Here is a 26,363-nt window from a genome sequence, read left to right on the forward strand (position 1 = left end):
CGCGTTGGAGGGGAAAAGTTTCCCACATTGTCTTACGGAAAGTTCGTTGGCTTAGCTGTGTTTTTGCAGTGAGAAAAAAAAATGCAGCTTTTTATCGGCCAGTTTTCTACAAAAACTGCGCAGCTGATACAGTCAAACATTTTCTTGCTGTTCCACGCTCCAGTGTTCTGCGCTTTTGATGACGTAGTATACCTAGTAGCTAGTTGTTGACCAATCAACTGAGGGTTGACAGAAAACTGAAGCCCAAGCTAGTCAACAGGGTATTATTAGCAGGGTAAAATTGAACAGGGTATTAGCTTGTTTGTGAGTCCCGTATATCTATGGTCCCGTGAACTTTTGGGGGGCGGATTGCGAAAAGCGGAAAGTTATCCGTCGAGGGTTCAGGTAAGAGGTAGTGAATCCGAAACTGCGAAGACCCTATATTTATGCCAGTAGCTGGACATTTTACCTTTTCACATGCTTTTGGTGAATAAATGGCTTAGGCTTCGGATCAAGGCCAAGCTAAGCTGTAATCTAATCTGAATCGTCTTCTCGCTCCTATTCATGTTGCCTTGCTCATGTTGATGGAAATGGGTTTCTTATTTCTTAGCTTCAGCAAGCCTTAACCATCTGTTAAGAATGTGTCATTGTCACCTGCAATATGTCTGTGATCTACAGGTCAATGGTGGAATCTGAAAACAGGGCCCCTGGGACGATTTGATTAAGGATCTTGAAATTCGCTTGACCTAATCATGTGACAATTAGCCTGTTGAAGGCACCAATTGGGGGAGAATATCCCAATAATCCCATGACTAAAAATGCCCTCTGGCACCCTATTTTCATATTCCACCAGGTCAATGGGCAAACTGTTGATCTGCTTCCTGTAGACCTAGGCTGTAGGTAGGCCCTGTTTCATGGTATCATGCTGCGGTGTGCTATGCTGCGCTGCTGTAGTGGTGTAGTGTTTGAGAAAAATTCTGCTTGATACTGCAACATTGTGAACATCTGAGTTTTTTATATTCCCATGGATTGAAAACCCAAATACGCTGGCACCAATACGCGTATCAAGCTGCAGCATTGTGCCGTGAAGCAGCTCTAGTAGGTACGGCCCTCCAGGTATTTAGTGGTTGGTTGCCAACATCACAATAAGTGATCTGCATTGATGAATACGTCTAATGGCTGTTGAAAACCATTGCCGAAGTCAGAAGTGTGTGCAAGAACCCTCTTCTCATTTCTATTGAGTCATTTTGCAGGAGTCAGGAGTGTCTCTGTCATTCAAAGTTATTACACCAAAAGCACATAGGCTAACCAACCACTCTTTTGCTGGAGGGCAGTGCCTACCTAGCTGATGTGCAGCAAAATGCTTAATGCAGTGATTGCTATGTGGTTGTATCACAGCAAAATACAGCGGCTGAGGCCATTCATTCTGGAACAGCTAGAAGGGGAGTGGTACCTAGTGGTTGGCATGTTTGGTAAAAAAAAAAAGAGATGAAATGAAATGAAAAATTCATGAAAAAATTGGTCACTGATTATTGGGATGCTGAGGCCAGAACAAATGGGCATGGCTTATGTTTCAATAATTGTAGTTTAACTTGGGTATACCAGTAGGTAGTCTTTCCCTTTTTCCATCCCATTTCTCTCCCCTCCCATTCCCTTTCCTCACTTCCCCACTAAACTGTGTCTTCTAGGATTTGTTCACTATCTTTTTTTCATCTTCCTCTATTCTCCATCCTGTCCCCTCTCCCCATTTTCCTCTCAGTTCTCCATATTACTCTCACTCCTTCTCATGGATTTTGGCATTTTCAAATTAACTTCCACTGACTGATGAATTATGAACTGACACCCTGTATTTTCCTATTCCCAGCTGAAACCTGATCTTTTATTGAAAAGGCATTTGGATATTGATATCCAACATGTCAAGCCTCTCAGATGATGAAGAGCTTCTTAGTAAGCTGGAGACTTTGGATCTAAAAACAACACTTAATGAGGATATTGCTATTGTAAGTACCTACTGATTTATGATACAGGTCGGCACTTATGCTAACAGGTTTATTTTTAGAAACAAGCTATTTAGGTACATCTGTTTTTGCTTTTTCATGGCTAGTACCTAGTTGCACTGTTTAGCTGATTCTCAGTACTCCAAGCAGTTAGTGAATTTTGACTTCAAAGGGAAATAAATTTGCCTTATTTTCCATATTCAAGACATTTTGTTCCAATTCAAGATGTTTTGTATCTGTTAATTACTTACTATAGTGTGCAAAAGACAGATCTTAATTGCCGTGTATATTTTTCTGTCCCAGCTGGACACTGAAGAGTTCCAACTACCACCAGTTGATGCCCTGCCGACTCTGGAGAGCATACTGGGCGAGGATGACCAGGGCAACACTGCTTCACCAGCAAACAGCGGCTCTGCTCAGCACCATGTCAGTACTCGTTGTGAACTCTTTAGTACCTTTTGTATAAATTTTGTGTTGCATGAAACTGTTGACGCTTTGTCCCCTCAGCCCCAGTCAATTTGATCCAAAACAGTTCTGCTCTGGTACAAGCGGTGGTACCCGGCAGTCAAGGCAGCCACCACATCACCCTGTGGCAGATGTTGTGGTTATCCACATCCAGATCTCTCTGGACGACATGTATGTCGTGCAGAGAGATGAAAGCGGGTCACATATCACCCAGCGTTGTACCGCCCACAGTTCCTTCCTGCTGACCCTCTGACTGACCCATCCCTCTTCTGTGTCACAGAGCGCCGACGCGGTGTCAGACTGCGGCAGTGTCGACTCTGACACCCCCTACTGTCCCACAGAGCGCCGACGCGGTGTCAGACTGCGGCAGTGTTGACTCACTGACCGGCCCCCTCCCCCTGTGTCACAGAGCTAACCCCCCTCCCCCTCCCCCGTGTCACAGAGTGCCGACACGGTGTCAGACTGCGGCAGTGTTGACTCGCTGACCGGCCCCCTCCCTCTGTGTCACAGAACTGACCCCTCCCCCTGTCTCACAGAGCGCCGATACGGTGTCAGACTGCGGCAGTGTCGACTCACTGGGCGGTGAGAGCGCGCCCACTCACCTCCGACACACACCACTGCTGGGCGTCTCCTCTCAGCTCCAGTCGGCCGCCGTAAGCAGCTAGGAACGCCCGACAGCCAACGCCGCGAGCGGGGTGTGGGGAGGGTGGCTGAGTGGGGAGTGCAGCGACAGTTTGATGAGTATTGTTTAATTTTTCACTAACGCTGATTAATTGACTTATTTTTATATGGAATTTCAGTCACGATTGAAATGATTTCATCATTTAACAAGTTTCAGGGCTGTAGATAGCGGGTCCGGTTCTTCACATGATCTTTGTTTCGCCATATGTGGTTACCCTTTCGGCCACCCACATGTCGGGTGTGGTTGTGATAATGGAGTGTAAGTAGAGCCCCTGTGGCATGACCGTGGGCACGCTGGGACTTCTCACACCCCGTCTCCCGTCCCCAGGACCGCGTCTCGGCGGGCGCTCCGACGGCGCTGGCGGCCGGGGCGGTGATCGCCGTCGGTACCTCGCACGGCCTCTGTCTGGTGTTCGAGACACACGAGGCGATGCGCTACTGTCTGGGAGACAGTCGCAGCGGACAGCAGCTGGGAGCAGTGTCCTGTCTGGACCTGTCACCGGACAGCACTCGGTCAGTGGACGGGGAATGAAGATGGGCCATTCCTGGGTGAACGTGATGCTTTGAGTAGGTACACATACATATTGAAGTTATGTCTGTCTCGATACGTTGCCTCCTCGGTGTGGCAATTATTAATTGACGAATTATTATATTTACGACCGTTCTCATGATAGAGTAGCTAGCTACCTACTCATTTTCTGACAGCCACTCCGTTCTGTCCGTGTTCTCAGACTGATTGCTGGGTACGCGCGCGGCCACATCCAGCTGTACGACGTCGCCCAGGGCAAACTGGTCATGAAGGTGGACGAGGCGCACCAGCGCTCCACCGCCATCATACACCTCCGGGTAATGGGCAGTGTTATTCGAGATGTTTCAGAATTTAGAAATGCGATTGTGCTGTGTAACTTTCGTAGCTGTCCCTAAAACCTGCGTGAATGGTAGCGTCTTTGAGCAGTTTTTTAACCGTCCATCTTTGATTTTTTCTTTCAAATATGGACCATAGGGTGTTCTAATGACCATATTTCCTGTTTTGCCGACAAGCTCATTAGCATCCAGTTGACGTCCCTCTCCATCTGTGCCCGGGATTTTACGCTCTGTCCCCACTTCATCGCCGCCCTTGGACGCTCTTTTCTGTTCCCGCTCGTTGACGCTCCTGTCGGTTTGTCCGTCAGTTCACTCACGCTCCCTCGTCGTTCCGTTCCCACCAGTTGACGCTAGTCTGTCTCCGTGTCCTTTAGTTCACGGACGTGGCGCTGTTCTCGGACAGCGGCGGCGGCTCTGTGTCCGTCAGTTCACCTTCTGTCCCGTTCCGTTTCCACCAGTTGACGTCTCCGTCTCTATTTCCCCCAGTTCACGGACGTGCCGGACGTGGCGCTGTTCTCGGACAGCGGCGGCTCCGTGTTCGAACTCCGCCTGCGCCGCTCGCTGGGCCGCCGCTCGGCCGCCGCCCGTTGTCTATTCTCGGGCAGCCGCGGAGAGGTGGTCACTATGGAACCCCTGCCGACCGCCGAGCACCCCACCCACCCCCTGCAGCCGCAGATGATTGTCGCCATGGCAACCATGTCCAAGGTGAGGGTGATGATGACTGGGGAGGGGGTGGGCCTGGGTTAGGTTTGTGACTGGTGCTGATTTGTGGAATGATGCTCTAGCGGGAATGTTTCGGTCGTTTTATGCTTCTATTTTTTTCATCGCTACACAAGCTGCTCTTGCCAGCAATGTGTTCATTCTTAAATGTTCTTTTTAAATGGTAATTATCAATTGACGCAATTTTCTTTTCTTTCAACCACTTCCACCTAGCAGTATGAAAAGCGATCACGCCATCTACCGTGGTTCTCTAGCCTCACCATGCGAACTGTCCTCTTGTCTTCCACTCTCTGTTGGTTCCCCTGACCTCTCGCCTGCCACCCTCAGGTGATTGTGGTGAGCGCCCGTCCGCAGCTGCGCGTCCTGTTCACCCACCCACTGGAGGCCGGGCCCATCCACGTGCCGCTCTTAGACTGGCAGTTCGTGGTGATACGAGTCGGCAGCGGGGTCAATATGGTCGACCCCGTGCTGACGTTCGCCAGAAAGTCCACCGTCTACTTCTACCAGGTGAGGTGGAAGTCCACCGTCTAATTTTATTAAGTAAGGTAGGAGGCAGCCGTCTATTTCTTATTTCTACCAGGTGAGATGGGTGGGCTTTTCTATTTCTGCCAATTTGTGGTGGAAGGTGATCGCCTGCTTGAAGTACCAGGTCAGCCCACAAGTGGTGGCATTGTTCGGTAGATGAGCTACATGATCACAGTGCTGTGAGACTAGATTAGCTGTTAAGTGAGAATTCCCAACACTTTTTGTGCTTCACTTTCGGCCTTCTTCTGTCACCGAACACGGCATAGGTTGCCTCGTAATCGTTTTCAATTCACGTTCATTGTTCACTGTTCACCCCATGTTTATGGCATGAGCTCGCCGCACCTTCGCCTTACCCTTTTTGAAGTATCTGACCTGTAACCCTCTGCCCTCCGACCTCTCCAGGTGTGCTGTCCGTCCGAGCAGACCAAGTTCGTGCCGCTGCAGTGGGTCGAGTTTCCGTTCGTCATCCAGAACATCAAGTGGATGAACTCTCGGACGCTGGCGCTGGTCGACACGCAGGAGAAGCTGCACCTGTGGGACGTGCGGGGGCAGCAGCAGCTCGAGGTGAGAAGAGTCGGAGAGGGGGAGAGACTAGGTGAGAGAGGAGGCCAGCTACTGTATGTGAAAGGAATCGTTTGGGTAAGGCCGATGTGCTGGTCGTTGCTCCAATTCCTGTACCTCATAATATCATGTGTTTGTATTGTCTGGCATTATTACTCACATTATTACTCCCTCCTTAGTTTCATCCAAATGAACTAATGCCCTTTGATGTTTTCAGACGCTGGATCTGTCGTTTGTCAAGATGGTCTACTCCACCAGCTATTTCAAAGGCCTGGCGACTGGCGGGAATGTCAGCAAGGCCATGGTGGGCTGCTCTCTGCTTCTACCAAGCTTTTGCTGCACACTGCTGCAGCTTTTAGCTCGAGCAAATGGCGTATATTTCATTTCCGAACGATGCACTTGCCCTGTTTTTTTTTTCATCCTGTTGACATCTGTGAGAATTTAGAGTTGTCGGAATTTATGAGCTATACGAAAAGCTCAGTCTGTAGCTGTCACTCTGTCGTACGTTAAGTTGAGTTCCATCGTTTCTTTTAGCCAGCTATGACCTGGCTAAGCTATTCTTCCTAACTGACTTCTGATTATCCATGGGATCTCTTGAACTGGCCCTGTTCTCAGCTGCCCCCTAACGGCTCCGCTCCCCCTCTCTACAGGCGGTGGCCGGTGAGAAGGCCTGCTACGAGTCGTGTCTGGTCTCTGGCGGCCAGCTGATGCTGCTCGGCACACGTGGCCTCCACGTGCTCACTCTGCGCACGTGGCTGGAGCGTGTGGAGGCGCACGTGCGGGCCGGCGACTTTGCCGCGGCGCTCCGACTGGCCTGGAGTCTGTACGGGGAGCGAAGTGCGCCGATGATGGGACTGCAGGGATCCTCCGGTCGGCGGCAGGCCATCATCAAGGAGAGGGTGGGTACGAGGGAACGGTTACCTCAGAGAGGTCGTGCTGGGTAGGGCTGGGTATTCTGCGTTGGGTTGTGAACGGATGTGACAGTGGGTGTGACCAGGCGCAAGGTAACAGCGAAGGCTGCGCCATCTATTGCAAGTACTATACCATTGCCGACATTGAATACCACAGTGCATGAAAAGAAAACCTCCATATATAGTACCCAGCCCCTTTGTGTCGTACCCGTCGCTAACCGTATCCATCGGCCTCCAGATGCTCTCCCTCGTGGACGAGTGGCTCGAGTATTGTCTGCGCACCGCCAGTCCGGAGCAGTCGCTCTCTCAGGCCGTGCCCACCTGTGTGCAGTACCTACTGGACCTCGGCGAAAGGTGAGTGTAAAGTACCGGTTGGCTCTGGGTACAAGATAGTGCTGAATAGCCTTTGTTGATGCTGCTTGGCATCGACTAACCAGTCAAACACCTATGCTGTATTTGCTAAGGCTGCTGAATTCGAGGATTTTTTCTTTACACCGGACGTCGTAACAGCCGATTAGCTCACGGTATTAGTCGGCGTATCCGATCCAAGATGCAGCATTGCTACAGCTGACGGCACTTTGTCGCTTCCGTACTCCCAAGTCTAATGTACATGTGTGTAAGGCAACGGGACAACGTTGGTAATGGGGCCACAGAACTCGCACCTTGCTAGGTCTGACCCTGACATTCAATCAGCTGACACCAGTCACCAATCATTACCCGTCGACCCAGTATCCCAATGAGAGAGCAGGGGGGGGGGGCAAAGCTGTCGTAAACTCCCAATCACAACGAGCTATGAATGGCGGCGTCCAGGGCCGTTGTGCTGTGATGGTTTGTAACAAAGCGAGTACCGGCGATCTCCGACAGTCGCTCACTGCCTCGGTGGTAGAGTAGGAGCCGGAGACTCATTGAACGGGAAATATGTGGTCGTCTCTCTAATGAACAGTCGCGAAGTTGCCGTACTTGGCATGTCCGCTATCCTCATCAATAGCATATGATCTTATTCCTGTCGCCCTAGTAACAACATCCGCGGCCTGAAAACAACACCTAACACCTTTTTGTCTAATTGACCTCGTACCGTTTACTGTCTCCCCAATCTGAGCGTGAACCATTCTTATCGCTCTAGTAACACCTTTTTACCTGATTGAGCTACCGTCGTCCCCAATCTGAGCATGCACTAGAACAACAGCTCTCGACCTGTTACTTTCCACAGCGGAAAAGCAGTTCCACACCTGACCTTGGTCTTGTGGACAGTACGCTGTATTGGCGGTGTTATCTGAGCACTTGAAGCGTGTTGAGATAGCCCAGCCACCGGCGGACATTGGCGAGTGAGAGCGGCTCAATAACATCGGCTCGATGTGCTTATGTCGTTTACGCTGCGATATTTTTGCCGCGATGTAAAGCACCTTTGTATTTATAAGTTAAATTTTGTATGCACAGACTACGTGAATATGTAGTATCGTTAAATATTTTGGCGTGTTAAAAATTATTGTTCAACTAGGCGAAGGGGTCCTCTTCTATTGATCACGATCGTATGGGTTTACGACCCATGGGCATTGGGCACGAAGTTTCAAACCTACAGTAAGTGATGGCGATACACAAACTCCGTTACAGAGCACTTCCTGTTTCCTGAAGCTTGTGGAGAAACTAGTTATTGCTTGTTCAGAGTTGGCGTACTTTTGGAAGAACTTTCAGAAACGCCAAGCGGAACAGAAAGGTTATTCGGCGTCGCCGCAGTGGGATAACTTTACGGAGACTGTTGTCGATACTTTGGAGAACTGGCATCGAGGCGACGGAACTTTGCAAAGCTTTCTGAGTTCATGCATTATATAATGTGGAAATTGAATGCTCCTGAGCGGTATGACCTCTATGAGACAGTGCGTCTTCCATTAATGTACTGCTTGAATTCGCATAATGAATGATAAACTAGCTAATGTTAAGGTAAATATTGACGCATTTATGCTTGTTGATACCGCTTTGAAAGCTTTACAGGTAACTTATTTATGGTTTATTGATACCTCTTTTGTTATCAGCGCTTGACAAACAGAATGTAAAAGAGAATCCCTATGGTTATGAGATAGACTAGCGGAAGAGAATGTAAAAACGTTTTGTCGCCTTTCGTATATCTTACAACAAACCAATACCTGAATATATGTAGAGTATCGGCGTTACATATATTTTTATGTCACGGGTAAATATCCGTTAGGGGCGCTAACATTTTAGCGTTATCAACAATGACCAGATACCCTGAACTGCTGACATTGTCTGCAGCATTCACACTTGGACTACCGGACGCCGTTCGGTCAAGTTTCGTATTGCATTGCACGGCCACCACGAAGCAATTTATCAATGCTAACTGCAAACACACGCGCCTTCAAATGAACCAAACTTAGGTCCTAATTGTTTGCTGAAGTCCTTCTCGTTTCTTTTACATCTCATGCATGTCTTGGGCACACCACCACCATGGCGTTAACATTATCATTTATCTCAGTGAACAGTGAACACGTCACGTTAAGCATCTTCAATACATCTTCAGGTATTTTCCTTCATACACTCACCCCAGCTGTGTCCCACACTGAAAACAACACACCTTGACTTGACTTGACTTGACTGGAAGCCACCTTACCTCCCCTCCTCTCTACTTGAACTCGAGCTCGACAGTGGGGTCGAGCGCATACTTGTGTCGGTTCTCGTCATAGAGCTCCTTCAGTGCGTCCTTGTAGCGGCGGTGCAGGTCGTCGATCTCCTCCTGGGTCGGGTTGGGTCGCCGCTCGACCTCGAGCGGGCGGCCGACCACAGTAGTGATCCGCCGCCGGTGAGGCAGCAGGCCGAAACTGTACTGAAGGAAGCCGCGGCCGAGGAACAGGACGGGGGCGAGCCCGATGTAGCTCATCATGGTCTCCTGCAGCCAGCGCAGCCACGAACCCTCCGGGTTCCATACCTGTTGGAATAGGTGAGGGTCAGTGGTTGAAGAAAGAGCTTGTGACGAGACTCAAGGAGCACAGAGTTTTCGTCTATACATATGCCACAACTATAGCGGTGATTTCATGACTGGTTTTGGACTTCATTACTCACTACTGGTTCGGTTCATAAGACTTTGAAGCATAGCGCTGTTATCAACGTTATTATGCTTCCAATATTGTGGATTATGTTTAATCGCTTTTTAAGTGAGTAGTGAAATGATGCTGGTGATAATCGGACACCTAATTTACTTAGCTCCGTGTGATGGCTTTCAATAGACCGGATGCTATCGTCATATGGTCACTACAGCATTTTAGGCGCAATTTCAAAAAGTTAAAGACCAAATTCAAAACGTTCACGTGCATTTTGAATGTAAACTTTTTGAATTTGGTCTTTAAATTTTTGAAATTGCGCCCAAGGCCATATATAGATTGCGCCTAAAAAGGTGTAGTCAGGTTATCGGATATCGCGTCGTACGTTGGGAGCAGTGATATGAGATAGCATTACAGATGACGCCACTCACATAAATCGTTGCCCTTCGCCTCTAGTCACTAAGTGACGATTTGACATATTTTGACTGTACGGTGAAGAGTAACTGCGTAGTGAGCACTTCTCCTTTCACGTGCTGTGGGAGCCAAAACTCTGAGGTATCTTGAACTATGACGTGCTTGACTGGGCTTGCCAGTGGTATTTACTCCCGGGAACCAGATAGTTATGGCACCCGCACTGGTAGATTTAGACCAAGATAAAGACAGTTTCTATTACATTCATTTGCAAAGTTGTCCGGAAACGTCAAGAGAGAGAACTTGACCAGCGCTGTAACAGAGAAGCCATGACTATTTTGTACGGGCTAGTCGCACTCAGAGAGCGTTTATCGTGATGAGCTTCTACTGTATTGTGGTTTTATACGAGTATATTTGGGTGAAAATAGATTAGTTTCAGCGTTAAATTTACGACTCATTTTTCTTCCCACATTCATTTTCCTTCTCCTAAAGGCTAACATTTGTCGTCCATTTTCCATGATAAATTGTATGTCTGAGCCCTATGCGGATAAGTAAGTTATTGCACATAATTTATTTATTTATTCGATGTCATGGAACAACAGGCGAATTGACGCCCAGTAACAGTCCATAGCAGTTATACGTTCGGAGCAGTGTAAACATTGCCTTTAGTCTTTCGTCTCTTACACATACAATCCCTCGATATACCAACCATATCTATCACACAGTCCATACAGTACATGCATAACACAATAAATACAGTCACGCGGTTCACACCAGGACTCACATGTTTTGTATATGTCGTCTTACTTTAGCCCGAACATCCCGCATTGAGTCGTGAAACAAATCCAAATCTGTTATCTCGAACATAAATTCATTTATGATAGTGGGTGCCCTAACAAAAAGCGAACCTTTCATAGTGTCGACCCGCGCAAATGGTACATTCATGACACCACGAGCTCCTTCAATCCTCCTTGTAATTCTTGGAGCAGCATACAGCGGAAACCGTGCCAATAGTACATGTAATTCCTTTCAATGCCAAGCTATCGTGGTCTAAAATCCACTCTTTGACCTATTCTCTGTCTAAAAAGGTTTCTCTTTAGTTCTTTTTTATGACCCAGATTTAATTTCATGCACTGGTGGCTGCGCGAGGGGCACGGGCCATGAGCTTCATTTGGAACATACTAATGCCTATAGGGAACAGAGGGAAATGAACAGCCAGTGTGTCCATGTGCAAACAGAAAAACCAAAGAAACTGTAGGACATGAGAAGTCGTTCATAAGCGAATGGTCTTCCCTGGCAGTTTCTTGGCTTTTGTTTCGGCTCTTGTGCGTGAAAATGTGCACACGAGCTTTTGTTGAGAGGTCACGCTTTTAGGAGGCTCGGCCCGGCGACGGCCAACACCACTGATTAGGTCCGTCATGTGAATAGGCCCTTGACCTTGACTAGGATTAGCTCTCTCTGGTCGCCTCTATACTGCGCCCCGGCCCTCCGCCCTCCACCCTCACCTGATTGTAAATGTCCGTCTCGCCGAAATGGAACACCGGCACCAGCGAGACGCCGTTCCTCAGAGCGATCTTGATGAAGCCCTTGCGCCGGTTGATGTAGACCTGACTGACGCCGGGCCGCGCCATGAGCGCCTCGGGCGCGCCGCCCACCACGAGGATCAGCATGTGGCCCTTGGTGGGCAGCGAGAGCAGGTAGTCCATGGAGCGGCGCGTGGCCGCCACCCCGCCCGAGGTCATGAAGAACTCCCGGTAGAACGGCTGCGAGTAGTTGCCCTCCAGGGTGAGCATATGTGGCGTGATGCCCGGGAAGCGCTCCGAGAAGTCGTTGCCCTCGGTGCAAAAGTTGCAAAAGGCGCCGGCGCAGAGGATGCCGTGCGGGTGCGAGCCGAGCAGGTAGTTCTTGTCGGGCGACAGCTCGCACGTTTTGACGATGTCTATGGGGAAGTAGTCACGGAAGTGGCGCCATAGTGTCCAGCGCCGCACCCACTGCCAGGGCCGACCGCCGCGGTTACAGATGTCCTTATCGTACCAGAACCAGGCGCAGTAGGCCGCCGATATCCACCAGAAGCGGGTGAACAGGAAGAGGTAGGTCAGCAGGAACAGACCGCCCAGACCCATGAACACGAACGTGCAGATCCAGAAACCGACGGCGAATGTCTGCAGCCGGCGCCGCATCGGGATGCGCCACGGCGCAAACTGCACGCCCAGGACCTTCATGTTGGGCGCTGGTGTCTTCCCGTTGTCTCACCACTCGCCACTCACTAGTCGCGGTCTGGCGCACCACTGCCTCTCACTCACCGCTGCACGGCGTCGCCCGCGCCGCGGCCGTACCGCCGCGCCCCGTGACTTTCCCGGGCGGACTGACGCGTGGTGACGGCCGGCCGACCGTCCGCCCCGCCCCCGCGACCGCTATGGCCGCCCCTCCCCACTACTCGACGTGAGCCGCCGCGATACCGCTGCTGGGCGACGCGTCTCGCTGTTTGGGGCTCGGTGGAGCTTGTGGCTCTCCAGCACCGCCCTCTCCTGTCTCTCTAGCTCGCTCGTCGAACTCTCCTGGACCTGCGCGCGGCGTCGGTCGGCTCGGCGCGGGCGAACAGGGAGGGAGGGGAGACGTGTTGTTATGCCGTCCGTTCGCCGCTCTGGCATCCAGAGCTGGCTGTTTATGGTTGAGTGGATTGTTTATACGCTTTGGATAAGTTCGTACTCACTTCCGTGCACCGCGAAACTTGACGCAGGAGAATGGAAAGATTCTGCATGCGAATAATTAGGTTTCAATTGGTGTACGTTATATCCTTTTGTTATTTAGCCCGCGCCGGGTTGCATGGTGCATACTGCAAAGCTGCACTGCAGAGCTGAGTGCATGGCGTGACCTTGAGTGTGAGTATCGGCTCCCGTATTGGTCCGTCGTGCCGCCGTCAGCTGACCACTGAGCGTCTGGGACCAATCACATGGTCTGGGGTGGTGCGGTGCACTATGACCCACCAGACGGTTCGGGGTATGGGTAAGCGGAAATAGCACCGCCCGGCAGGCGCTGGGACTCCGTCACCGATTGCAGTGATAGGGTGTGTCAGAACGGAAGGGCGGTGAGGTGACTCAAAACTCACCCGGTGGCTCCTGGTGACAAATATTTGGGAGACAACCAAATGAAATGGGTGTTTTACGGTCAAAACATTTATTGTTTGTTTACCGTGGATTTACGGTGCGTCGGATCAGAACATTTCTAGTTCTCCTGTTCTTCGTTCTTTGGTGCGTTAGGGTCAGGTATTGCTTCCATGATGAGCAACATTTTATCCAACCTGTGATTCCGGCCATCCGACAGCCTTTTAGCGTTTCGATGAGCGTTTCTGTAAACGATATCGCCTGAATGGCGTCGGACTCTGACCTCTCTCGAGACTGTGTATCTAATCAGAGCGATGGGCGTCCGGTGTTAGTGCTGAGTCCTCGGCACGGGGCGGCGTGGGTCTGACCGAATGGACTCAGCCCCGCCCACGACCACCTTGGTGCTCTGCCCCGAACCACATCCCCCTCACCCGCACCCATTGCCGTTTTACCCCTCTTCACAGCGATACCCGGCTCCGTTTGGCATCCGGGCTTTCTGTTACGCGCCTCAACCTCGGTAGTTCAACGTCCTGTGTACGATTTGACTGATTTAGAGCTCATTGATGTCGGAAGCAAATATTGCTTCCCCCAAGGATCTTGGTATTTGAACCGTATTTGTATCTTTGGCTGTGGATACGGCTCAGCCTTGTGAGGCAAATAGCGAGTTCGTTTCTGATGATGTGCTTTATCTGGTTTTGCATTTTTCGCCCCACCGTGGGCTAGTTTTATCTAGCCCTGTGAACCGTTTACCGTTGTTTTGTTTTTCTCATGTACTGTGTTAACGCAATTTTCGCTGAACTAGGTATAGAATGACCCAAACAGCACAATGTGCTTCCCGGCACACTTGGTTAGCTGGCATTATAAATCCTAACATCCGCTCCGCCATATAGCTGACTTCCTCTAGCGCCAACTCTGTATGTCTAGTAAAAGCCCGTGGCCGTCTCCTGCAAAGGCCATGCTGCAGTCGTACATGTGCCCGTCCCGCATAGATGCAGGAGGCCGGCTGCTGTCGTTGAATAGGATAACTGAGGATCAAGGGCGCCTTAATGATTATCGCCTTATGTGCCTTATGCCAAGGGCGTCTTATGCCTTAATGTTGGTGAGGTGATTATTGCTGTGATTGTCTGCTGGCTGGGATACGACGGATGCGTCGGTGGTGCAATGCCGAGAAATATTCTGAGAAAAACTATGCCACAGGGACAGGCTTTGACCGTAGAAATTGTTTTTCCCGTGTCGGCTCCGTTGCCAGGTAATCGTTTCCATCCTGCCCTGATGGGGATCATCGTATGAGGAAGTGACACGCTCGGAATAATCAGTCAGAATACTGCCTGGTGACCGGGGTATATCCCGTCGCGTGGCATTATTAGATCCCCTGGTGCATTGACTATTCGGGTCGATACGAAGACGCGCCATGATGCCATGAGTGGACGGCGATTGCCGACTGTGTCGATGAATAGAGATAAAGCGGAGGATGCGGTGTGATTGGTGACCTGAATATCGCCTGATGACCTCTCCTTGCCCTTGATTTTGCCAGAGCTTATCTACAGGCTCTGAACAGCTCAGGTCAAGTCCCCACTCCCTGTGTCTGACGGCGATGTTTCACTGCTCATCTTCCTCACAGTAATGCTTCCTCAATATCCCCCCCCATAGCTCGCCGTGTCTTCAACCCTTGTCTCACTCGCCCTCCGTCTAGTGTCTCACTGTCCACAGCTCCGTCTCACTGTCCACAGCTCCGTCTCATCCCCCCTCTCCCTCCCTCAGTGAGGTCCTGTTCGGCCGCGTCACCTCGCTGCTCGAGTCGGAGCCGGCCGGGGTGCCCCTCCTGCTGGACGGCCTGCTGCCTCACATCAGCGCCGGGCGACTGACCGCGCCGCCGCCGCTGGTCATGCAGCGGCTGGTCACCCACCTGGAGCAGCAGGGGAGGCTTCAGGTGGGACGACAGGGACAGAAGGGACGGCTGTAGGTGGGACGACAGGGACAGCAGGGGCGGGTACGGGTGGGACTGGTGGGACAGCAGGGCATGGGGTCTGTGAGACAGCAAGGACGGCAGGGGCGGGTACGGGTGGGACTAGTGGGACAGCAGGGGAGAGGATCAGTGGGACAGCAGGGCAGGGTACAGGTGGGACGGCAGGGTCAGTGAGCTACAGGTGGGACGGAATGCTACAGATAGGACAGCAAGGGCGGCTACAGCTGGTGGGACGACAGGTAGGCTACACAGGTGGGATGGCAGGGCAGGCCCCATCGTTAGGGACAGTTACAGGTGGAACGACAGGGACGACATGGCAAGCTACTGATGGGTTGACAAGGGGCGGTTACAGATGGGACGGCCGGGACACTGTGATGGGTTCGCCCTTCTCATCTCCCCCTGTTCCTCCCTGTCATTCTCAAATTTTTCCTAGTCCGTACCTACCCCTCCTTGCCCCTTCCTTTCAAGCTCCGGTCCTCTTTCCCGCTCGCTTTCAGAATGCGGCTAGTCATCCGATACTCCCCTTCGACCCTTTCTGACCGACCGCCTCCTCCCCACCAGCTGGTCGTGTGTTTGTTTAGCCGCCTCTCGCTGACCCCCTCTGACCCCTACTGACCCCTCTCCCCCCGTCAGACCCTGGAGGAGTGTCTGGTGCGGGTCGACATACCCTCGCTGGACATTAACCAGGTGCTGCCTATGTGTTGGCGGCGTGGCCTCTACGATGTCATCGTGCGAATCCACACGGTCGGCATGGGCGACTACGTGTCGCCGCTGCTGGAGATGCTGAGCCGGCTCTCTGCACTACTCGCTGATGGTATGGGAAAAGAAGAGCATAAGGGCTGATGTGACGTAGCGTACACTGGGGTAGTAGGGGAGACAGTTTGATCTATTCTGCTTTGTGACGCCCACATCCTAAGCATCGGTGGTTCAGTGGTAGAATGCTCGCCTGCCACGCGGGCGGCCCGGGTTCGATTCCCGGCCGATGCATTTTCGCTTTCCTGTGCGAATGAACTCCCCGAGCCCCCTCCAGTTCTGTAAGTCAATATACCCTGCTCCATTCCTCTCATGACCAGCCATAACCTACGTATTCTCCGCGTGCCGTTTTTTTTTAGCTTCGTTACAATTTGAATTCAGTGTATCCTTCTTGGTACGTACGTCAGGCAGGTAACAATCACAAGCAGGAACAAGCTTTCACCACACGGTCACACGGCAACATCTGTTCTCAATCGACTCTTCTCCCCTCCCTCAGGCGCTCCTCTAATGGACGGCCAGGCCCAGCTAGGCAACAAGCTGCTGGTGTACATCTCGAGCTGCCTGGCCGGCCGCGGCTACCCGAGCGGTCAGATCCCCTCTGAGCGTGTCCACGAGGTGAAGCTGGCGGTACTGAGCGCCCTGACGGCCGTGCACTCAAAGAACGCGGCGGACACGGAGCGGCCGTACCCGCACCTCAGGTCAGAGAGAGGGGGAGGGAGGGAGTGTAAGATTGAGGGAGCGAGGGGTGGGGTGAGGGAGCGGGAGAGGGAGGGGTGGGATGAGAGTTAAAAACTCCTGATTGAGGTCAGAAGGAGAGAGATAGGGAGCCGGGAATTGGCAGAGGTCTGTTGTAGGTTAGAGCTGAGACCTCCCACAGAGTACCTTAGGTCAGAGGGAGCTACGGAGTGCAGGAGGATGAAACGTCCCACCGTAGGGTTGCTGATCCGTCAGGGAGGTATGTTTGAGTTCGGGTCTGGAAGGGAAGCCTCAGAACCGCGGGAGGCCATAGTTAGGAGCTTCCACCTCGAATCAGATTGGCGTTAATATTTATATGTGGGATGTGTTCTGGGCCGGGGAGGAGCTGTCAACTTGTTGTATTGTCAGTGTGGGACAGTCCCCCTGTTGCCACGAGCGGTTCTGTTGCCACCCTGTTCCCCACTTACCTTCCCTCATATCTCTTCAGGACGCTGCTGACGTTCGACACGCGCGAGTTCCTGAACGTGCTGTCTCTGTCGTTCGAGGAGGACGTCTTCTGCTCGGAGCTGGGCATGCGGCACCGGCAGCGGATAGTCGACATCCTGCTCACTCTTATGGTCGATAAGGAGGAATACTCGGTGGGTCCTGGCTGCCATAAACCAGGTTATGTTCGCCTCTCTACCCAAAATCATCAGATGCTGAGATCTCTGCTTTAAGTCTCATTCTGAACCCCAAGCTTGATTTCTGACTCAGGACTGGTTTTGTGTATTCTATTTCATAGCCGACAACCCTGCCCGCCTGCTAACTGTACCCACCTTTTCTGTATGTTCCGACCGGCAGGCGTCCCAGGTGGGCTCTCTGTTTACGTTTATCGCCCGTCAGATGGCGCTGCCCAACAGCACAGTCTCCGTCTCCAGGGACCTCTTTGATAAGGTACGGCGGGGTGACGGACTGGGACTGAGCCAGCGAAATTGGCGCAGTGCTGGTCTGAGTCAGTCCTGGGCGTCGTTTCTCCGTGGTCTCAATAATGTCCTCACCGAAACCAACATGGATCAACGTTTTTAAATTAAACCCTCAGTGGTAAATGAAATCTCTAACGCCAATGAGTGGTTGTTCAAGTTCATAATGTGCTCAACATTTACCATGAATGATGTCATTTTATTCTATGGCATTATGAGTGACTTAAAGGGTAAAACTGCCCTTTCTCATCTAACCGTCCCCGGTGATACGTCTCACCAAGAGGTATCGCTCTTACCATCCCTCCTTTCCCTCAGGTTGTAGACCATCTAACTGTCCCGGGTGACACGGCCCACCACGAGGAGCGGCAGCAGGCGCTGGCCGAGCTCATATCCACCGGTGTGCTGCAGCACTACGACACCGAGAGGCTGGCGCAGCTCGCAGAGGCCGCCAAATTGTGAGTGGGAACACTGTCGTGTTTGGGACTGATGAATTGCGAGTGGGGCGGTTACAACATGGCGAGGTTGACCTACCGCAAATTAATAAATGCTACATTTCGACTATCACTGTCAGACTGTGAGAGAACATGGACTGTACGAACGAGGGTCCTGCTGTACTTACAGGTGACTATTATAAAGCTTTTTGTATGTATGTTTGTTCCACAGTGATAAACTTTATAACGTTGCTTTTATTTCACATTTTCCCTCCCATTACCTAGTCTCACCCTGCTGCCCGCCCGTCCGCCAGTTACCGGATCTGCGAGCTACTGTTCGAGGGCCGCGGCGAGTTTGACCGGGCCGCCGGCTGTATGCTCCGCCACGGCTCGGGCCGCTCCTCTGTGCACCGGTTCGTGGCCGAGCGGGCGGCCGCTGAGAGGACCGCGCCGGTGGCCCCGCCCCGGGACGCCGCCTCCATCGCGCTCTGCTACCTTCAGGTGAGGGGATGGTGGGGACCGAAGGAGGTGATACGAACACGTGACCAAATGACTGTAGGACTCTATGGTAGTTCCGACACTCAAACACCTGCTAATCGAATCGTTCAACATTTCCGTTTCCTCAATGATTCAAGATTGGCACCAATTCTCAAGGTTACCAATTGTCTTCCGGCTACTACTCTAGGTCGTCTATTGTCGTGTTCCAGGACCTGTTAGACATTGACCTGGACCGCACGGCGGCTCTGTTCACCTCGTGCCTGTCCCGTCACCTGGAGGAGGCCGTACAGAGGCTGGACTCGTCCCCCAAGCAGCGCTACCGCTTCCTGGGGGCCATCCTACAGCAGAGGTGGTTGTGGAGGATGAGATGTCGGCAAACTCGACAGTGATCAGGGCTGGGCTCAATCATGGTGCGGTCGCTGGGAATGGTTGAAGCTTGGAGGGTTCATGGTTCTAGTGTACCGGTTTGTATCAGTCATCTGCTGGTTTAGGCGTGCGGAGAGAATTGATGAGATGTCAGTGATGTCACTAAAGCGAGACGAAGTATTTCTCTGTGGTGTTATGGCAGTGCTCTGGGCTTCTCAACCTGACATCGTCTGTATCGTGTTCAGTTCCAGTATGGTGCTCCCCGGCTCCGTCTATGGACAATACCTCACTCTGATGTGTCAGCTCGAACCGGACCGGGTGACGCAGTTCATCAGTGAACAGGACACCTTCGACGACGAGAACTACCTCAAGGTGAGCGGGCAGTCATAGAGATCAAAAACAGTCAATGACTAGAAACGATCGATCTCGGAGAATGTCCATAACGTCCGCGACTCGGCCCACTGTAGCAGCCATCATAATCGTATAATGTGTCTCCATTCAGCTCCTCTCACGCCGGTCCGACCGTCGCGTTTTCAGATTTGCCGGTCTGCCGGCCACAGGGAGGGAGAGGCGCACCTACTGGAGCGGAGCGGGGACACGGCTGCCGCCCTACAAACACTCATCGACGGACTGAGCGACTTCGAACGGACGGTGAGCCAGACGTTGTGTTCTATATGAAAAACTACCTCATGCCGTATTATGTGACATCGGTAGGATTTTTATTTTCCGCGATACGCTGAGATCGTTATTAAGAACAATTATTATCCCGCTCGCTTTTCTCAAACCATTCCAGCCGGTGCTTGCCATGAACTGCTGATGGTAGCAACCAGCGCTCGTCCTCCCAACTGACCCATTTCCACCCTTCTATTCTACAGAGCGTCCCCACGGCCCGTCTGGTGTCCAGGCTGAGCGCGACCATCCGGCTCCATCAGTACTCAGCCTCCCACTGACTATCTCCCCGTCCCTGCCCACAGAGCGTCCCCGCCGCCCGGCTGGTGTCCCGTCTGAGCGCGGCCATCCGGCTCTGCCAGCGCTCGGCCGGCCGGCTGCCCGACGAACACCGTCGGAGGGGCTGGTTCACACTGCTCGAGAGGGCCGTGGCCTTCCAGCAGTCGGACCTGGATCCCGGTAAGGACGGCGGGAGGGCGTCGTATAGTAGTGTGAGGGTGCTATGCTAGCCAGAGGGCATTTTGGGTTGAGGAGGTTTGATAGTGACTCTTACGCGATGTGAAGACGTGCTTGGCTGATTTTTAGGCCTTTCACAAGACCCGCGAGTCGTTCAAAAGGTCGCATGTGAACTAAACATGTTATGACGCGAGTATACGTCCATTACGTTTTCAAGTCTGGTGACGGTCGTGGTGCCAGTGGTGATCTCATTTCACTAATACGCTTCTCAGATCTGGTGAAGGGCCTGGTGCCGATGGTTGTTGGCTCGATGATCGGCCACGTTCCGCTACCGGAGGTGATGAGGCGGCTGCTCAAGGAACCGGCCTACTCGGGCGGACAGCTGGGACAGCTCAGGCCGCTTCTGGCAGGTCAGTAGGCGTGTGTGTTTGTGTGTGTGGGGGGGGGGGGGCAGAACTGAGACAGCTGGGACAGCTTCGACCTCTCCTGGCAGGTCAGTTTGGGGGGAGGTGAACGTGATATGCCGTTGCCGAGGCGATGTCAGGGGGGGGAGGGGGGCTCATATGGACAGGTTAGATTGTTTGTGATAAGCATGTTTCTCTTCTCTTCACCCTGCCTCTGTAGTGGGGCCTCGTGCACCGTCAGCTAACCCTCCCTCGCCGTCTTCCCTCCCCAGACCTGCTCCGGACGTGCGAGTACGAGCGCGTGCTATACGACAGCGCGCGGCGCATCACTCAGGCCGACACGTGGCACGGACACGTGCAGAAGCGGCACGTGCAGAGCCGCGGCTATGGCGCGCCGGGCCGGTGCCACGTGTGCAGTCGGCGGCCCGACCTGCAGGCCGGTCAGATGCTGGCATTCAGGTGAGGGGGCTGCTCTAGCTGGAATGAAGAGTGGTGGAACATTGGTGTGGCTTTGAACCAACTGGGTGATCGCCGGCTTCCACATGAATGACTTTGTATTGCACCTTATGTTACTTCAGCTCTGCGTCTTGGTAAAGAAGGCTAAAGTCGTCCTTCTGTAAACCACCAGTAATGTTTTTACACGTTGCTGCCTTTCACCTTGTGTTCTGTCGCTGAAGATGCAGCGCGCGGAGAACCAGTTTACCCCTATCTAACCGCATCCCGCCCGTTCCCAGGTGTGGCCACTTTTGTCACACGGCCTGCGCGCCGCCCACGGAGGCCGGTCAGGAGCGGCGGTGTGCGCTGTGCCACGGCCGAGACGCCCAGCAGCCCGGCCGGGGACCAGAGTCCACAGAGGACAGCGGTCAGCGCTCAGGAGACTCGGGCGGGGGTGGGAGCGGGCCCGCCGCCCCCGCGGTGGTACGGGCCGGTCCCACGGCAATCACGGGTCCTAGTCTGACCGACCTGGTACTGGCGGGGAGGTAGTCTGGTGCGGGGAGGGGCGGGGACGCGCCTCAGGGGTCGCTACTTATAAAGACACGCGAAATAGCTCATACTCGGCGAGGCTGGAGCGCGGGCGACTTTTAGAGATAGAGGGCGTGTTACCATGCTAGCTACCAAAGTGTAAACAGTCTCAGTAATTACCAGCCTTGTCTGCCTCAGTGCGTTGGGACCTACGAGCTTAGGGAAACAGCGGTGAGCACTGCAGCTTGTCCTTGTGCTGCCGAAACTTCAGTGCGTCAAAGGCATTTCGCTTTCGCTGGCTCCAATGTTGCATTAGCTGTTGGTACTTTGATACGCTATGCTGTTTTGTTTTCTCCAAGTCATTAAATGCTCACATCGTACAACGTTGCGCTTGTATGCATTAGCTTGTGGTGTAACCATGGCTGCCAATCAGATGAAGGTTATTTGCTTAAGGTGACAACCCAGCGTGTTATGAACAGCATGTGACCAAGTGATTATGAGGATATATTGTGTTTGTTACGTTGTTAATCACTTTGCGTTGTTATATCACTTCTGCGATATACCGTGATCACTTTTGCGATATACCGTGATCTTATGTTAAACAGCTGTGATCAAGTTCGTTCCTTGTGAGGTTCGATATCGTTTAGCCTGGAACACAGCTCTTTCAAGCGTGCAAATTACGTCTCAGCACCTTCCGTTGTAATGCATGGCATATGTGTCCGCTCCCAACTCGCGGCACAATGCGCTACGAATTGAGAGCGGAAAATATTCATGCATTAAAATGGAAGGGTGGTGAGACGTGATTTGTACACTTGAAAGCTGTGTCCCAGCCTTTAGCCCATGCTTATTTATACTTTTTGTGAACGTAGCCGCATCGTATGCATTTTAAACGAATAGCTCGCGAGTACATTATTGGTAGGACGGATCTCATCCAAATAATACGATGAATTACCAGAGACCGCTGCGTCTGGGTGCAAACGTCTGGTAGCGCCTGGTTCGGACCTCTTATATAACTGCTGTCCAGGTAGCTCGTGATATAGCCCAGTACGAGTGATTTTCCGACCGACAGGTTATGCTATTGCTGCTAATCGATGTTCCCTGCCGTCGCCCAGGGAGATTTACCCTCCTGGAGAAACTGCCTGAAGTCAATTTGTCAGAAATATGCATGCTATTCCAGGGGTGCAGTATCAAACGCGCATGAATGTCAAATACACATTATTCATATCAACTGAGCCGCTTTTACCAGCGTTACGTAAGAAGTCATCCAAGAGCAGATGACGGATGAACGATGACCGACCCGTCGCGGTACATCGCATTTGACCTCGGCTCAGGTCGGGTCGACCGGGGTCCGTCCCGGCTCCGGGTTTCGCGACCCGGAGCCGGAAACCCGGGCGGTGCAAGGGCTGGAGGCCGTCACACTTACCACAACCGACTCCGTATGTCTATGGTAGTCAAACATTCGCTGCGCTCACACTCACAACACAAGTGGAGCCTGGCAGCATCTTCATTGGTGCACGAATTAATCACATACTGATTCATGTTTCACTGGAGATGATGACTCACGCCGGCGCCGACTCATCGTCCTCACTCTCCGAGGGATGCATCTTCTCGCTGATGTACCGCTTCAGCGCCTGCTTGAACGTCTCGTCAGACGACGAGGAAGACGATGACGACCCACCTCCACCTCCTCCGCCGCGGCCCTTTTTCTTCTTCCCCGCCTTCTTGCCTTTCCGGGTGGAGAGTCGCTTCATCTGCCTCTTCTGCTGCTGGGGCGGTGTTGCTGACGGAGGCGGCGTGGACGCCTTGGTCGAGAGCTGGCTGAGGAAGGCCGCTGGCTCCTCGACGTCGGGTGACGAGCGCGAGCCGCCGTCCAGGTCCGACGTCTGCCGCACCTTGGCCTTCTGCGCCAGGATCGGCGGCAGGGCGCTTTTCTCCTCCTTCTTCTTCTTTGCCTTGGGCTGCTGGTCGGCGATCTCTTTGAGCGTCGGCCGCCGCTGCGCCTTGATGCTCGGGCCGGAGCTTGATTTGGAGCTGCTCGGGCCGCCAGAGCTCGCCTTAGAGGCGCTTGGGCCGCCAGAGCTCGCCTTAGAGGCGCCCGGGCCGCCAGAGCTTGCCTTAGAGGCGCTCGGGCCGCCAGAGCTCGCCTTAGAGGCGCTCGGCTTGGAGCTTGACTTTGAGCTGCTCCACATGGAGCTGCTTGGCTTGGAGCTCGAGGGAGAGTCGTCCGGCTCGGGCGACGCCTCCCTGGTGCTCGGCGCACCGCTCTGGTTGTCCGAGCTCAGCGATATCGTCGTCTTGGAGACGTGTGCGGATGCCCCCGGCGACTTCCGGCTCCCGGCCATCGACTCCTGAGATTTGTGCGTCGACTTGGACGAGCCGCAGCTCATCTCCAGCTCAGACGAGTCGGAGCAAGACTCCTCGGTTTTCTCGGCGGCCAGCTTGGCCTGTCGTCTGCGGCGCATCTGCTCCACGCGCCGGCGCGTCATCCAGTAGTCGTAGGCCACATAGCTGATCACCATGAACACGACGATGCCGATGAGGAACTCGATCAGGTACTTGGCGTGGAACTGGAACTCTGAGCGGTGCACGTTGAACGACAGCGGGTTACGGTAGTAGAGCAGCGTGTCGCACGGCACGTATAGCCGCTTCTGGATGCCCACCTGGATCTGCAGCAGCGCCTCCGCCTCCGTCTCGTTCTCCGGCTTCATCACGAAGAAGAGCGTGGTGTTGGGTCCGCGCGCGCGCAGCATCATGTAGCCGCCGCTCTGGAGAACGGCGTCCGAGCAGAGCACGCGCCGCCGGTACTTGTGCACACCCGACTGGAAGTACAAACGAAACCGCTCGCACGCGTCACGCATCGAGAACGGCAGCACGCCCTGCGAGCGCAGCTGTTTGTAGAGCGCGCTGGCGTCCACTCGGATAACGGGCGCGTAGCCGCGGCAGTAGAAGCCCAGGTCCCGCCACTTGGACTGGATGGTGATGGTGCACAGGTAGGGCGGCTCGGAGACGATATCCAGCTCGATGTCCTTCAACCGGAAGTAGGTGACGCCGCCGGCGTGGCCGCGCCGCAGCAGGATCTTCTTGTGGCACCCGTAGAACCCCTTGGGCACCTCCTCCTTCTTGGAGGCGGCGCTGCACGTGACGCCCTCCCAGCCGTCACGGCAGCGGCACTTGCAGTCCTTGGTCAGACCCATCACATTCGGATACTTGGCGGTACGTTTCTGGCAGACTCGCAACTGGCTACGACATTTCTGCCCATAGACCTTCTCCTCACACTTATTAAAATCGTTGATTTGCGCTACGTCGACGCGGCGCAGCCCGAAGAATGTGTTCTTCCTGTTGTGGAGCAGCGCCTGGTCCTCGGGCCGCGGCGTGACGTGGATCGCCTCGTAGTCGGACGAGCCGGCCTCGATCGTAAAGCCCACGGCGCTGGCGCTCTTCACGTCGAACCGGTCGCTGAGCTCTGACTCAGATGTGAAGCAGTAGCCGTGCTCGGCGCGGACACCCTTATCGGCCAGCATGAAGTTGGAGTGCATCAGCTGGTAGCCGAGACCGACGGCCAGCGTGATGAGGCGCAGAGACATGGACGGGCTGAGGCACGTCTCGTTGATAACGATCCGCTGCGGGTTGGAGCCCGTCCCCAGCAGCGAGTAGCAGCCGTCCCCGGACTCGATGCAGATGGCGTTGGTCACCTGCGGTACGGGCGTCTTGCAGTCGCCGCCGACCACACCGCGCGCCTGCTCGATCACCACGCACGTCTTGCTGTTTACCTCCTCGAAGGCCATCGCCATCCATTTCTCGGCACTGTCGAATGGTGGCTTGGCTTCCGAGAAAAAGTACGGTATTGTGACCTTGTCATCTCTCATGGGCCACGCGAAGAGCTTTTGATCGACGATGTCCTGAAAATCCTTTGTACCTTCCCCTAAATTTTCCAAGCTGATGAACTGATTGTAAAGCAATAGCCCGTTCCCATGCTTGGATCCGGTAAGGCCATAAAAGCCCAACCGACTTTCTTTCAGTGCTCGCCGCATTCTTGATAGTTCCGATCTATTCTTGACTACAGCTGTTGCTAATGTTTTGAATTTCCTCAAGAAGTGTCTCGTTCCATTTGAGACTATTGTTTGGTGCATAAGATCATCCGTGGGATCGGAAAAACGAGCAATTTTTGCGCTGACCATTGGGGATGAAAGGGAAATATGCTGGATTTCCGACTGCTCATTGTCCGTTCGCTTCGTAGAAGGAAGAATATTTCGGCAGACACACATTCTTATCACTGCTGACAATAGCAGCACAATAATTAAGCTACTGTATCTCCTACGTGTCATCACTACAACATAAAATAAAAGAGATAAAAGGCAAAAAATGTTAATGCTTGCACGTCTTTTTGGGCCTTGTTCTTTTCCTTTTCAGATGTACGCAGCTTTAGCACGTGCAAAAACCGCGTCTAGTCCCCGGGGTAATATTGCACAGTTTGTCGTTGAAGGCTGGTTGAAGGAATATGAATTCAGAATTTCGCAGCCATCGACCAAAGGCGCTTGGAATTTCAACATTTGTTCCGCTTGCCATTTCCTAATTTACCACACATACTGATGGAATGATAAATCTAGTCTGCCCATCACCACCTACACCGACGTTAGCCTAGAGTACCCAAATGACTATTCCAACCAACGTCTTTCCATCGCTCTACGAAGGGACAAAGCGATCTCAGAGCGAGGAAAGACAATTTCTCCGAACGATCCGCGGCACGTCGGTAGCAAAACCACAAAAGGACTTACCGCCCTCCGGATCTCTGCCCGAGAGGCGCGTCAGTAAGACTTGCCTGCTGGAGCCCCCTCCAAATGTGGAGGCTTATCGAACAAGCATCCGCCAGCAACAGTGAATACTCGGCAGCCGGCCCATCGGGACAAAGTGAAGATGTGGAATATTGCGATATT

At 53.0% G+C, this 26,363-nt stretch overlaps 3 protein-coding genes across 3 annotated transcripts; 1 reads left to right on the top strand and 2 right to left on the bottom strand.

Annotated features, from left to right (window-relative positions):
- The first annotated feature begins 328 nt into the window (after nucleotides 1–328).
- Nucleotides 329–22,657, top strand: LOC122370860 (vacuolar protein sorting-associated protein 8 homolog). The gene is made up of 26 exons (XM_043346815.1): nucleotides 329–384; nucleotides 1,844–1,979; nucleotides 2,280–2,402; nucleotides 2,978–3,094; nucleotides 3,451–3,635; nucleotides 3,854–3,968; nucleotides 4,473–4,691; nucleotides 5,034–5,213; nucleotides 5,634–5,795; nucleotides 6,010–6,096; nucleotides 6,443–6,691; nucleotides 6,942–7,057; nucleotides 15,030–15,198; nucleotides 15,868–16,048; nucleotides 16,484–16,685; nucleotides 17,171–17,321; nucleotides 17,524–17,616; nucleotides 17,958–18,097; nucleotides 18,388–18,574; nucleotides 18,781–18,920; nucleotides 19,183–19,309; nucleotides 19,475–19,588; nucleotides 19,912–20,065; nucleotides 20,335–20,472; nucleotides 20,739–20,925; nucleotides 21,201–22,657. Exons 2-26 carry the CDS (start codon nucleotides 1,893–1,895, stop codon nucleotides 21,448–21,450), a joined length of 3,873 nt encoding a protein of 1,290 aa, XP_043202750.1. The 5' UTR covers nucleotides 329–384; nucleotides 1,844–1,892; the 3' UTR covers nucleotides 21,451–22,657.
- LOC122370900 (2-acylglycerol O-acyltransferase 2-A-like) lies at nucleotides 8,861–12,983 on the bottom strand. The gene is made up of 2 exons (XM_043346852.1): nucleotides 11,670–12,983; nucleotides 8,861–9,641 (listed from the first exon to the last, which is right to left on the bottom strand). Exons 1-2 carry the CDS (start codon nucleotides 12,384–12,386, stop codon nucleotides 9,339–9,341), a joined length of 1,020 nt encoding a protein of 339 aa, XP_043202787.1. The 5' UTR covers nucleotides 12,387–12,983; the 3' UTR covers nucleotides 8,861–9,338.
- LOC122370890 lies at nucleotides 22,575–25,835 on the bottom strand. Its single transcript, XM_043346840.1, has 2 exons — nucleotides 23,544–25,835; nucleotides 22,575–23,513 (listed from the first exon to the last, which is right to left on the bottom strand). Exons 1-2 carry the CDS (start codon nucleotides 25,752–25,754, stop codon nucleotides 22,989–22,991), a joined length of 2,736 nt encoding a protein of 911 aa, XP_043202775.1. The 5' UTR covers nucleotides 25,755–25,835; the 3' UTR covers nucleotides 22,575–22,988.
- Nucleotides 25,836–26,363: the final 528 nt, after the last annotated feature.

This window comes from Amphibalanus amphitrite, unplaced genomic scaffold (assembly GCF_019059575.1).
Source record: "Amphibalanus amphitrite isolate SeventyFive unplaced genomic scaffold, NRLGWU_Aamphi_draft 000035F_arrow, whole genome shotgun sequence".
NCBI lineage: Eukaryota > Metazoa > Arthropoda > Thecostraca > Balanomorpha > Balanidae > Amphibalanus > Amphibalanus amphitrite.